We start from the raw sequence: 13,958 nt of genomic DNA, 5'->3' as shown, positions 1-13,958 counted from the left end.
CACTTGCATGGACTGGAAGGAAACTAGTTCTATTAAATTCTGCAGCTCAGATACTATTTCTGGAAACAGATTGGTTCAAATAAGGCGGCTGCTTGTCTTTGAACAGAGTGACCTAGGACATCTGGAGTGATGGTGCCTGCCCAATACATGCTGGCGGGCAAGGTGGTGTGGGTGGGAGAGAGGTTGCAGAAAAGCCCTGGAGAGGGCAGGGTCAGGAAGCCCTGAGGAGGAGAGGGACTGCGTGACAGATGGGAGTAGGGCGCGGACCCAGCATCCTATCCTCACACTCTCCGCATAAAAAAAGCACTGCCCCAGGCAGTCTTTTGATAGCAAAGGCACTAGAAACATTCTAGGTGCCCCACAGGACGGGTTCACATGGGGTGCACAGCAGGGGGATGTAACCTCCACTGCAGGAGGGGGCAGTGTGCGCAGTGGTTGGGGGCATGCTGCTGGACATGAGGCTGACTGTCCTCGGGCAGGTGAACCTTCCCCAGCTCAGTTTCCTCACCTGTCAAAGTGAGATCCTCTCAGTCCCTACCTCACTGAGTTGTTGTGAACGCTAAAGAGAGTCAATGGGATGTGCTTGGAACAATGCCAGACACACCATGCATGCTAAGGAAGGATGAGCTGTTATTGTTACACATCGTATTTTTTAAGAGTATTTAATAAAATCAGCAAATGTGTATACTGTGATGTAAAGTGAAAACAAGACATATATACAACTACACAAACTGCATAATCCTTACTTTATAAAAATAAATGGATAAAGCAAAAGGCTAAAATGTATGCTGGTACCTGAGGGCAGGTGTGAAGGCTGCCTGAGCCATCCCTGTATCTCCAGGGTTAGGTATACAATAGAAACTCAACAATGGGCCGAATGAATGATCCTCTGCCACTGAGTTGTGGGATGGGCTTCCCTTTTTTTTTTTTTTCAGGGCTTTTTCTTTTTCAGCTTTGGATCTGAAATCAGACAGCCTTTCTGTAAGGGGCCATATTTTAGAGTTTGTCACCTGAGGTCTCTGTTATGTATTCTTGTTTATGTATTTGATTTTTAAAACTCTTTAAAAATGTAAAAAACATTCTCAACTTGCAGGCCACATAAAAACAAGCTGGGTAAGATTGGGCTCATGGGTCCTTGTTTGCTGACCACTGCCTTAAGGTACTGTCCAAGCCTCCCTTATTGAGCATGTATTATTTTTAAAGGTAAAAAAAATTGGCCGTGCGTGGTGGCTCATGCCTGTAATCCCAGCACTTTGGGAGGCCAAGGTGGGAGGATCACCTGAGGTCAGGAGTTCGAGATCAGTGTGGCCAACATGGCAAAACCCTGTCTCTACTAAAAATATCAAAATTAGCTGGGCGTGGTGGCAAGCGCCTGTAATCCCAGCTATTCGGGAGGCTGAGGCAAGAGAATCACTTGAGCTCAGGAGGTGGAGGTTGCAGTGAGCCAAGACTGCACCACTGCACTGCGATCTGGGTGACAGAGTGAGACTCTATCTCAAAAAACAAAAAAAAAAAAATTGTAACAGATTTAGGAAAGAATCAAAAGAGAGAAATGGGATCATTTAGGGGCTGAATCACCGAACAGTACATTCAATACATTCTTCCTAAGGGCTCGGCTCAAGGATGTGGGATGTTGAGCAGCACAGTCATAGACTGGGCATTACAGGGCAGTGTCGGCGAGGGAGGCTGCAGTGGACTGAATGGTGACACTCCCACCCCCCAAAAAAGGTATGCCTAGATCCTAACCTCAGGACCTTGTTTAGAATAAGGGTCTTTCCATATGAAATTAATTTAAGATCTTATGAGATCATCCTGGATTATTTAGGGGGGACCTAAATTCAATGACAAATGTCCTTATAAGAGACAGGAGATGAGAGGGTTACCAGGGAAAAGGCCACAGGAAGACAGAGCAAAGATTTAAGTGACGCAGTTACAACCCCAGGAACACCCGGAGCCACCAGAAGCTGAACCAAACATGGAAGTATCCTACTGACAACTAGATTTTGGACGTCTGGCCTCCAGAACTATTATATAACAGAAAAAATTTCTGTTGTTTTAAGCCACTAAATTTGTGGTGATTTATTATGGCAGCCACAGGAAACTAGGACAGGAGAACCTAAAATGAGATGGTTCAGAAGGCAAGGGAGGCCCCAGGAGCAAGGGAGCAGGTGCAGGCAGGACAGTGAGGACGTCGCCCCTTTTCTTTACTGCTCATCCCATGTCTGACCACAGATGACCATCTGTGAGTCACGAGTTGTTAACAAGAGAGCTGCTTATTTGCTCCCAGGGGCATCCATAGACGGCCACAGTCTGCGGAAGGGAAGCTGAGTTCAGAAGCTTGTTCTTAAGTAGTTGGAAGCCCTCCCTAGGGGAGTAGATGTTCAGAACAGGATATGCAGACTCAGGTCACATGAAATGAATAAGCCATTTCTTTCACACAGGAAAACAGAAATCAGGTTTGATTTGGTACATTCAGGAAAAACTCTAGTTCTTTCAAGGCAGCAACTGACACAACTTTTGGAAAAACAAGAGCTGATTTCTGAGCAATCTAGGCCAGCCCTGGCAAGGCTGACCTATGAGAACTCCAACTGAGCACTGTGAGCTGAGAGCCTTCTGCAGCCCATGGGCGCCAGGCAGCTGCTTTTCCTACATTGCTTCTCCCACCCACCCTGAGAGGTGGCTTGCCATTAGACTTGCAGTGCCTAATTAAGGCCTTCAGGAGCAGAGATGGAATGTACTAGATTGTGAGTCCAGGTTTTTCTGACTCTAGAGCCTGTGCTGGAGAGAACTGTAACCTAACAGGCTATATAGTCCAGAGGGGGACACGTGGACTCTGACATCACAACCTTCTGTGAACCATGCCCTCTACAGACGTGCTCTGCTATGAATGAAGCCTTTCTTCTCTACCCATGAATTCTACAGCATTGTGAACATACCTCTATTATAACATGACTGAATAATGTCTCATTTTTTATGTGTACTGATTTTTTAATAAGATTATGAACTTCTTGAATGGAAGAACCATGTCTCATTGCTCCCTATACCTTCACTGCCTAGCCCAGTGCCTGAGAGACAGTAAGTAATCAACACATTTTTGCTAAATGAATTCTGGATAGATGGATGGGTGGATGAGTGATAATGGGTAGATGGGTGGATGGGTAGATGGAGGGAAGCATGGGTGAATGGGTAAATGGATGAGTGGATGGGTAGATGGCTAGATGGGGAATGAGTGGATGGGTAAATGGGTGGATGGGTGATGGGTGGCATGGATGGGAGGGTGGATAAATGAGTAGGTGGATGAACAGACGGATGTGTAGATGGACAGATGGGTGAATGAGTGGGTGGATGAATGGATAGGTGCACAGATGATTGGATGAGTGGGTGAATGGGTAGATGGGTGGATGGCTAGATGATGATGGATGGACGGTGGGAATGGTTGGATGAATGAATGGAAGGATGAATAGATGAATGAGTGGATAGTTGGATGGATGATGGGTAGATGGATGGAGGAGGCAAATGGACAGATGAGTGGGTAGATGGATAAATGACAAATCCCTGAGAGAAAGGGAAGTGAACGCCTTCCTTTCAGACCTGTCTTACCCTCTCACTAGCACGTTTCAGCAACTCTTCTGCTTCCTCCATTGCCATCATCTCTCTCTGGTACTGGTTTTCCATCTTCTTTCTTGTTTCCAGGTCACATTCAGCTGTCAATGCCACCATCTTCCGATCGTACTCCTCTTGTATTTCATTTTCCAGCAACAGAAACTGCTTTTTGAAAACAGCACTCATTTTTCTCTCTACTTGGAGTGAGAGGTGGCCACTGCTGGTGAGATTTTTCAGCAGAAGGGCAATGATATCCTTGCTGATTTGTGTTCGACAAGCCTCCAGATCTGCATCTGCCCGATTCAGGGTTGCAATCTCCAACCTAGGAAACACAAAAATCAAAAGAATTCCATTACATGAAATTGCAACAGAAACCAAAGGTCTTTCAAAGCTCTGAGGTTTTCATTTATCTGTAGGCAAGGGCTTTCTTCGTCTTCCTTTTCTTCCTTTCCCCGCTCACTTCTGCTTCATCCAGTTATTGAAGGCCATTAGCTGACTCTTACTTAGTAAATTTGTAAGTTACCACGTGACGTACAAAAAAGAATATAATCAATATGAGACATGTTTTATGTCAACAAGTAACAAGTCAGCAACAACAAGGAAACCAAGGGAAAAATGGATAGCTAATATATTTGGAGGATTTAAAAATAAAGTTTATTTTACTTTTCTTCCCATTAAAAATTAATTTATGGACATGACTAGTACATGTAATGTCATATCCTGGACAGAATCCCAGAGCAAAAAAAAGGACATTAGATTAAAAACTATGAAAATCTGAATAAAGCATGGACTTTGATAACAACTGATACATAATCACACTGTATCAACATTGATTTGTTAATTTTAACAAATGTAACATACTAACAGAAAATGTTAATAATAGGGGAACCTGGGTTCAGGATACATGGGAATTATCTGTATTATCTTCTCAATTTTTTTGTAAATCTAAAACTGCTCTAAAAATAAAGTCTACTTGAAAATATGAGGTAGTTCGCAGAGTCACAGTGTTCTGAAACTTGACTGGCGGTAGTTGTAAAACTGTATATACTTCCAGTAACACATCAGACTGTACTCTTAAAATGTGTGAATTTTATGATATGTTAATCATACCTCTATAAAGCTAAGGAAAGCTACATAGAAAAAAATTAATTTATGTTATGGTAAAAATATATCTGAAAACAAAGACAAATAGAAAAAGAATTCATCCACTGTGAATCCATCATTCAATCAGAACTAATGAAGGCATTTAGTTATTTTATTATTTTTTATTTTACCTTAAGTTCTGGGATACATGTGCTGAACGTGCAGGTTTGTTACACAGGTTTACATGTGCCATGGTGGTTGCTGCACCTATCAACCCGATATCTACGTTTTAAGCTCCTCAGGCATTAACTATTTGTCTTAATGCTCTTCCTCCCCTTGCCTCTTACCCCCTGACAGGCCCTGGTGTGTGATGTTCCCCTCCCTGTGTCCATATGTTCTCATTGTTCAACTCCCACTTATGAGTGAGAACATGCAGTGTTTGGTTTTCTGTTCCTGTGTTAGTTTGCTGAGGATAAGAGTTTCCAGCTTCATCCATGTCCCTGCAAAGCATATGAACTCATTATTTTTATGGCTGCATAGTATTCCATAGTGTACCTATGCCACATTTTCTTTATCCAGTCTATCATCGATGGGCATTTGGGTTGGTTCCAAGTCCTTGCTATTATAAATAGTGCTGCATGTCTTTATAGTAGAAGGTCATCATTCAATTAGAATTAATGAAGACATTTTGTCATATTTTCTTCCAGCCTTTTTTCTATACATATTTTTTTCATAAATGTCCACTATTTACACAGATGCATGCAAGTACAATTTTATCCTCTTTTTTCCCCAATTAACATGGTTATAGGTATCTTCCAGTGGTATTTAACAACTAAATGCTTCTTTATAAGGGTTGCAAAATATTTTATCATGTGATAGACCACCATTCAATGACTATTCTTCTATTGTTGCACATTTGGATTACTTGCAAATTTCAAAATCTAAAATAATCCTGAAGTAAATCACTTTTTACAGAGCTCTAGATACTCACAATAATTTCCTCAGTACAGATTCCCACGAGAGGAACTGCTGGGTCAGATGTCAGCGACATCCATAAGTCTCCTGGCACATCCAGACAAACTGCTTTCCAGAAGAGACCCCCAGCCATACATCAGGATCCTCACATTTAGCCCCACCCTCCACCATGTCAAACATCTTTGATAATTTGATTTGGTGTATGATTGTAAAAATACAAGGGTTTTAAGAAAACTATTATAAAATTTGCAAGGGCTTAAGTATATGACTTCCACATTAACCAGGTTCAAAACTTGTCAATATTGATCAATCTTGTTTTCTCTACTGCCTTTAATATTTGAGCAATTTAAAGCAAATATCAGATCTGTCATTTTACCCATGAACACCTCACTGAGCATCTTTAACTGTCAAGGAGTTATACGCAGACAGACCGATCAACAGACAGACAGATGTGTGTATGTCTAACGAGTTAACTTGTCTACATGAATATGTACATGCATATCTACTTTACCTAACCTTGTTGCTAAAGGGTGGTAAAATATACTACCCCAAAATGTGGTGTTCTGGCATACTGACTATTTTCAGTTAAAGACACCTCAAAAGACAAACTAGCAAGTATCAGATCACTCTGAGCTTCAACCTGTTTCTTAAAAGCAGAGGGATGAAATTCCCACGTGAAGGATGCCATCCCTGTATTGGAAGGAAAGCAACATTCTTATCATCAAGCATGAAAAGTTGAGACCAAGATAATTCTATAAAAATAGACCTGGTTAAAATAATTCTTATCCTTCTTTAGCCTCACCATGTAATTGTTTTTTTCACAACGTGCTGTTCTTTGTCCAACTCAGCATATTACCATTCACCTCTAACCGCGTCTTTGGGTCTTCATTTCCTTACGTGGGCTCCAGTGTCATGTCAAACTTATATTAAATTTGCATGTTGTTTTCCTGTTAATCTATCTCATGTCAATTTAATTCTTGGGCCCAGCTGGGGCCCCTAAGAGGGCAGAGGTAGAGTGTGACTACCTACGCTGTCATTATTATATATAAAATATTTAAAACAGGCTGGGTGCAGTGGCTCACACCTGTAATCCCAGCACTTTGGGAGGCCAAGGTGGGTGGATCACTTGAGGCCAGGAGTTCGAGACCAGCCTGGCCAACATGGTGAAATGACATCTCCACTAAAACTACAAAAATGAGCCAGGTGTGGTGGCAGGCGCCTGTAACCCCAGCTACCCGGGTGGCTGAGGCGGAGGTTGCAGTGGGCCAAGATTGCACCACGGCACTCCAGCCTGGGCAATAGGGCGAGACTGTCTCAAAATAAAAAAAAATTAAAACAATCCCAATAATTAGAAATGTCTAGTTACCTGTCATTATTCAGACTACCTCAAGTGTCTCAAAATGTCTTTTTACAATTGAACATTTAATTCAAGAACCAAACAAAATCCCATAATGCCAGTTAAGTTTCCTTTATTCTAGAACATTCTGGCCTTCCATCTTTCCTTCTACAGCATTGATGTGTTAGGGAAGTCAGGCCACCATCCTGCAGAATGTCCCATGTTCTGGATTTGGCCAGTGGCTTCCATGGGTGTCACCATACCTCTCTCTATCCTCTGTATTTCCTGTAAACTAACAGATCTAAGATCTTCATTCAATTTGTTTTCCTTCTTTTTTTGAGTGACCTTTAAAAATTGAGACAAAATATACATATATAATTTACCATCTTTTATTTTATTTATTTATTCTTTTAGACAGAGTTTCACTCTGTTGCCAGGCTAGAGTGCAGTGGTGCGATCTCGGCTCACTGCAACCTCCGCCTCCCAGGTTCAAGTGATTCTCCTGCCTCAGCCTCCCGAGTAGCTGGGACTACAGGCACCCGCCACCATGCCCAACTATTTTTTGCATTTTTAGTAGAGACGGGGTTTCACCATGTTGGCCAGGATGGTCTCAATCTCTTGACCTCATGATCTGCCCGCCTCGGCCTCTCAAAGTGCTGGGATTACAGGTGTGAGCCACTGCGTCTGGCCACCATCTTTTCTTTAAGTGTGCAGTTCAGTGGTAATAAATATCTTTTATTTATATTCTTGTTTTCCTTCGTCTAAACCTACCCCTTCCCATACCTGGGTTCCAGTAACCACTATTCTATTCTGTATCTTCACAAGGTCCACTTTTTTAGCTCTCACATATGAGTGAGAACATGTGATATTTGTCTTTCTGTGACTGGCTTATTTCACCTAACATAATGACCACTAGGTCCATCCATGTTGCTTCAAATAATAGGAATTTGTTCTTTTTTATGGTTGAAAAACATTCCATTGTGTATTTATACCATATTTTCTTTATTCATCTGTTGATGGGCACTTATGTTGATTTCACATTTTGGCTACTGTAAATAGTGCTGTGATAAACATGAGAATGCAGATATCTCTTCGATATATTGATATATTGATTTCCTTTCTTTTGGACATATACCCAGTAGTGGAATGGCTGGATCACATGTTGGTTCTATTTTTAATTTTTGAGGATTCCCCCATAATGGTACTATATTCATACTGTGTGCTTCCTTTACGTCCATACTATAAGGTAAGGCTAGGGTGAATCCATAGGTTCAAGTGGTGCCAACATGATCCCTGCATTATAATATTTCCCATCAACCGTGCATCTAATGATTTTAACATCCACTTCTTTTTTTTTTTCTTCTTAACTTTTAAGTTCAGGGGTATATGTGTAGGTTTTTTATACAGGTAAACTTGTGTCATGGGGGTTTGTTGTACATATTATTTTGTCATGCAGGTATTAAGCCTAATACCCATTAGTTATTCTTCCTGATCTTCTCCTTCCTCCCACTCTCTACCCTCTGATAGGCCCTAATGTCTGTTGTTCCCCTCCATGTGTACATGTGTTCTCATCATTTAGCTCCTGCTTATAAGTGAGAATATGCAGTGTTTGGTTTTCTATTACTGAGTTAGTTTGCTAAGGATAATAGCCTTCAGCTCCATCCAAGTTCCTGTAAAAGACACGATCTCACTCTTTTTTAATGGCTGCATAGTATTCCATGGTGTATATGTACCACATTTGCTTTATCCAGTCTACCACTGATGAGCATTTAGGTGGATTCCATGTCTTTGCTATTGTGAATAGTGCTGCAATAAATACACATGTGTATGTGTCCTTAGGACAGAATGATTTATAGTCCTTTGGGTATATACTCAGTAATGGGATTGCTGGGTTGAATGGTAGTTCTGTTTTTAGGTCTTTGAGAAGTTGCCACACTGTTTTCCACAATGGTTAAACTAGTTTACAGTCCCATCAACAGTGTATAAGCATTCTTTTTGCTCCATGACCTCACCAACACCTGTTTATTTTTTTATTTTTTCAGACAGAGTCTCGCTCTTGTTGCCCAGGCTGGAGTGCAATGGCGTGATCTTGGCTCACTGCAACCTCTACCTCCCGGGTTCAAGTGATTCTCCTGAGCCTCAGCCTCCTGAGTAGCTGGGATTACAGGCGTGTGCCACCACGTCTAGCTAATTTTGTATTTTTAGTAGAGACTGGGTTTCATCATGTTGGTCAGGCTGGTCTCGAACTCCTGACCTCAAGTGATCCACCTCCCTCGCTCTCCCAAGGTGCTGGGATTACAGGCATAAGCCACCGTGCCAGGTCTATTTCTTGATTTTTTAGTAATAGCCATTCTGACTTGTGTGAGGTGGTATCTCATTGTGGTTTTGATTTGCATTTCCCTAATGATCAGTTGATATTGAGCTTTTTTTCATATGTTTGTTGGCTACATGTATGTCTTCTTATGAAAAGTGTCTATTCATGTCCCTTGTCCACTTTTTAATGGCTTTTTTTTCCTTGGGAGACCGAGGGAGGTGGATCAAAGGAACTAAACAATCAATTGTTATCTAGATCCATGATTTCATTAGGGGTTTAAAAATGCACATTGTCTAATTCTATCATTTCTTCTGCATTTTTTAAGCTGAAAGTCTTCAAAAAAGAACTTTCTGTTACTCTGACATAAAGTTCATAGAGATATAATTATTTCTCTTGTATTTTATCAATTTTCTAATTAAAGGGTTGGTGTCATAGTAACCTTCAATGGTGAATAATGAGTTTGGGTTTGTTTGTTTATCAGCTTGTTTCGTTATGTTTTAGCATGAGGGCAAAGGTTTACAAAACTTTTCTCAGCTTCCTGAGAATCTGAGCTTTAGTTAACTCTTACTCAGAAACCTACTAAGAGGACGAACATCAAATAGGTTACCAGGCAACATGGCTTATGGTAAAAATAATGCCAGATTGGTAAATTACAAATGGATGGGAAGACTGGTAAGTAAATTAAAGACCTAACAGGGATGCCATACTTTGTACCTCCCTGAGGAAAATGACTCTTGGAACTGGGCATATACCTTGCGGGAACCTTGGAAGCTATGTCTGTGAGTTGTTACAAGAGATATTGCCACCTGTGGGGTAGGAATATTTTAAGCCAGAAAGACTCCTGCAACTGCTTGATATGGATTGCATCTCCCTGCACCTGACCAGTGTCACCTGGGAAGAAAATGCCCCCCAAACAGTGGTGTAGGCTGTTGTGTGACCTGTGGCGAGGATACCCACAGGGGAATAATGCTGTCCTCACAGCAAGCGGTGTTGCAGCCCCTCAAGCCTTCTGGTTAGATGAGGCCACGTGTGCCCTGTAAGAGTCCTGTGAGTCCAAATGTTTAGCTGAACCTAGGAAGCCCCCCTGCCTCTGCATAGTGTCACTATGAAATGGAAGATTTTTATATATTTGGTAGGTTTTGATCAACTGCAGTCTTTATTCTTTTTGATGCTCGAATTTTACCATCTTAGATTAAAATAGCTTCCGTCCCCTTAAGACACAACTTAGCCTAGTTTTAAACAACAGCTCATTCATTTGCTTCTTTCATTTTCTCAAAAAGTGCTTATTGAACATGTGTCTATGCAACGAGCGCTTTGCAGGTTACAAAGCAAGAAAGAAACACAAGAGCTGCCTCAAGGCAGTGTGTGTATGGCTAAATGTCAAATGAACTAAACAATCAATGTTGTACAAGCTCAGAAAACAAAATCCCTTCTCTACTCTGAGACAGACAGAATGGATTTCACACATTAAACGAAGGCTTATGTGGCAGGGAGGACAGTGCCCCCGCAAAGACATTCACAGCCTAATCCCCAGAACTGCAAACATGTTAGGTTTCATGGCAAAGGGGAATTAAGGCTACTCATCAGCTGACCTTAAGATTGAGATCAAGAACAAGGCCTTTTAAAATAGGAAAACAGGCAGAAGAGGGGTCAGAGTTGGAGAACGCCCTGTGGTGAAGGAAGCCGACATAGGAGTGATGACATCAGCTTTGGAGATAGAGGAAGGGGTCCTAAGTCAGTGAAATGTAGGCAGCCTCAAGAAGCTGGAAAAGGCCAGGAAGGGAACGTCCCCTAGAGCTGACATCTTTTTTTTTAATTGACAAGTAACAGATGTATACATTTTCTGGGCCCATGTGATAATTTAATACATTCATTTAATGTGCAAAGATTTAATCAGGTTAATTGGGATAGCCATCACCTTAAATATTTGTCTTTTCTTTATGCTAGAAACATTAGAATTCTCCCCTTCTAGCTATTCTGAAATGTGCAATAGATTATTGTAAATGATAGCCACCCCACTGATCTATCTAGAGCTGACATCTTGATTTTTACCTGGTCAGACCTGTATCGGAGTTTGACCTCCAGAACTCTAATATAATACATTAATATTGTGGTAAGCCACAGAGTTTGTGGTAATTTGTTACAGCTGAATAGGAAACTAACACGCCTTACTTGACCACTCCATCCATCATTCATTAATTCATTAAGTTACATGAGCAAATGTTGTGGCTGCTTGTGTTGGGAAAATGGCAGGTGCTGTACCAGGTGCTTTACCGGTGGTTTGCTGTGAAAGCACCTGCTAGCTAAGGGGCCTGGATGAAGAATTTAGTTTCCACACCAGCACAATGAGGACCACCCTCATAGGTTGTTGTTCAGAGTTAAAGAAGAGAAGAAACAGAAGGCACACAGCACAGTCTGGCATTTTGTTGGTTCTAAATAATAATAGTTTCCTCATTCTTGGTTCTTCCCTCTCACAGAAGATTGGCTGCAGAATAGAGTCAGTGCCCACAGCTCACCTTCCCAGTTGCCTGGGAAGACAGTCCCAGAGGCACTCTTTATTATAACAGTTTTAATGTTAATCACTATAGATAATCTGTCAGAAGAGATGATGATAAAAACTGTCAGGGTGTTCCAAAGTCACAAAGACAAGAAAATGTCCCTCTAAGTCGATTAAAATACCATGCCACTAATGAAGCCAACTCTCATCCTTTAATTTCCCAAAGGGCTGCAAGAGAGGAAAACAAATACTAAGAATTCTTCATTTCCATACAGGATCAGGTCCACTGGTGAAGACTTAAATTTTCATTGCCCTCTATGGCATTTTGCCATTTTTAATTATTCAGACAACAATGAAATACATGTATTTTTCCATTCCCCTGAAAGTCCCTAACGATCCCATGAGGCGGACAGAGACATTTTGGGTTACACATGCTGGGCTCTGAGTCTGGGGCATCTTTACTACCTCAACAGCTCGGCAAAGTTAGCAGGATTCACCCACTGCCTTCCCAGGAACATTTGTTTTTTGAGGTCACAAAAATGTCATCTTGTCACTGTGCTTCAAAGATGAACATATTTTCTCTGGCCAGTTTTGCTACATATGCAAACTGTACAAGTGATATTCCTCTTGGAAGTGACTGGAGTTTAGAACCACGTCCAGCACACAGGAAGCACTTACTAAATGTAAGCTATTAAAACTTGCCAATGATAACATCTTTCAAGGGAAACAGTACTGCTTAAATTATCCAAAAACTGATTAATATTTTGATTAGCTACTAATGATAAAAAAAAGAGAGAAGATGACATTAATTCTTCTTTCTTATTTCACATAAAAATTAATCAAGTTCTCACCAAATGGCAAGCAAGGTGTCAGAACAAAATTAGGATAGAATTTGACACACATGCAGCAAATGTTGTCCAGAAAGTGAAGGAGGACTCATTAATCAACATGGTGGATAATTAATTCAGAAGGAAAATGAAATCACCACGGCCATTTTTTACAATATAAATCTGGCATCTTCAAGGTAGCATGTGTAAGCACAATAGACCCCCAAAACCAATTCAATATGAGTGAAATTGAAATTTTCCTCATCAGAAGGTAATTCCAATGGACAGATAATACTGCAAGATTCGTCTCTGGGACCATCAATCATGTTTATAAACTATCCATTTGCAGGCATAGACAATGGAAATTTGGGGAGAAAAATACCTCCTGAGTATATTTGCTGTCCAAATTGTAGTGAGAGGTTAAATGAGAGTAAAAATAGTCACCTACATGAGCAAAACACCAATAAGACTTACGACAAACCATTAAATTTCTAGTTGGGTAAAACCTAGACTGCAAGGTACAAGAGGTCAGCAGTTTGCATCTTTCCTCGCTGACAATTTTGCTCTTAAAGATTTCTATGTTTAGAAGTGGGATTGGGCCTTCCCTCTCCAGGCCTCGAGCTACTCCTTAAAGGGAACAAAGATGCAGACAGATGCCACTAACTCTTCCTTCCTGAGATTTCCATATCACTGCCCACTCCCTACTCCACCCACTGGCCAGACTATGACAGAAGGGTCAGCCCTGGAAGAGGCAAAAAGGAGAAGTAGGACTACCTCTCTGCCTCAAATCCTCCCTGTCCTTCCTGCGCTTCCCTCCTTACTCTCTTTCACACATATCCTAATCAACTTTTCCTGGGTGATATTTCATTATGTTTGGAAGCATGGGCTTGGAAGTCACATTAACTTAGCTTCTAATTTCAGCTTTACCCCTCAGGAACCGCATGAGCTCAGGTGGGTTATTCGTATCTCTGAGCCTAGTTTCCCTGTTGGCTATGTGAGAATATTATCACCTACATCAAACGAAAGTCACTGAGAGGATTAGTAATAGTGCCTCTTATGATCAGGCTTTGTTTTAATCGCCATATATATATACATATATATATGTGTGTATGTGTATATATATGTATATAGATATATGTATATATATGTGTGTGTATATATATGTATATATGTATATATATGTATATAGAGAGAGAGCCATTTAATCATCACAAAAAAATCTTATAAGGTAGGTGATTAACATCTCTCTTACAGGTAAAGAAACTGAGGCATAGAAAAATTAAAATAACTTTTTCAAAGTCATATAACTATTAAATGACAGAA

At 40.9% G+C, this 13,958-nt stretch overlaps 1 protein-coding gene across 2 annotated transcripts in view; it reads right to left on the bottom strand.

The window, feature by feature from the left end:
• Positions 1-13,958, bottom strand: part of EVC2 (EvC ciliary complex subunit 2) — a 146,901-nt gene that overhangs the window by 75,144 nt on the left and 57,799 nt on the right. For both annotated transcript variants that reach the window (XM_004038385.4, XM_004038384.5), the window contains exon 10: positions 3,601-3,925. In XM_004038385.4, coding sequence (XP_004038433.4) covers positions 3,601-3,925 — 325 coding nt within the window. The remainder of the gene's footprint in view (positions 1-3,600; positions 3,926-13,958) is intronic.

The sequence above is a fragment of the Gorilla gorilla genome, chromosome 3 (assembly GCF_029281585.2).
Source record: "Gorilla gorilla gorilla isolate KB3781 chromosome 3, NHGRI_mGorGor1-v2.1_pri, whole genome shotgun sequence".
NCBI classification, from domain to species: domain Eukaryota; kingdom Metazoa; phylum Chordata; class Mammalia; order Primates; family Hominidae; genus Gorilla; species Gorilla gorilla.
The sequence above is the reverse complement of the archived record's forward strand: the minus strand, read 5'-3'. Positions and strand labels throughout refer to the sequence as shown.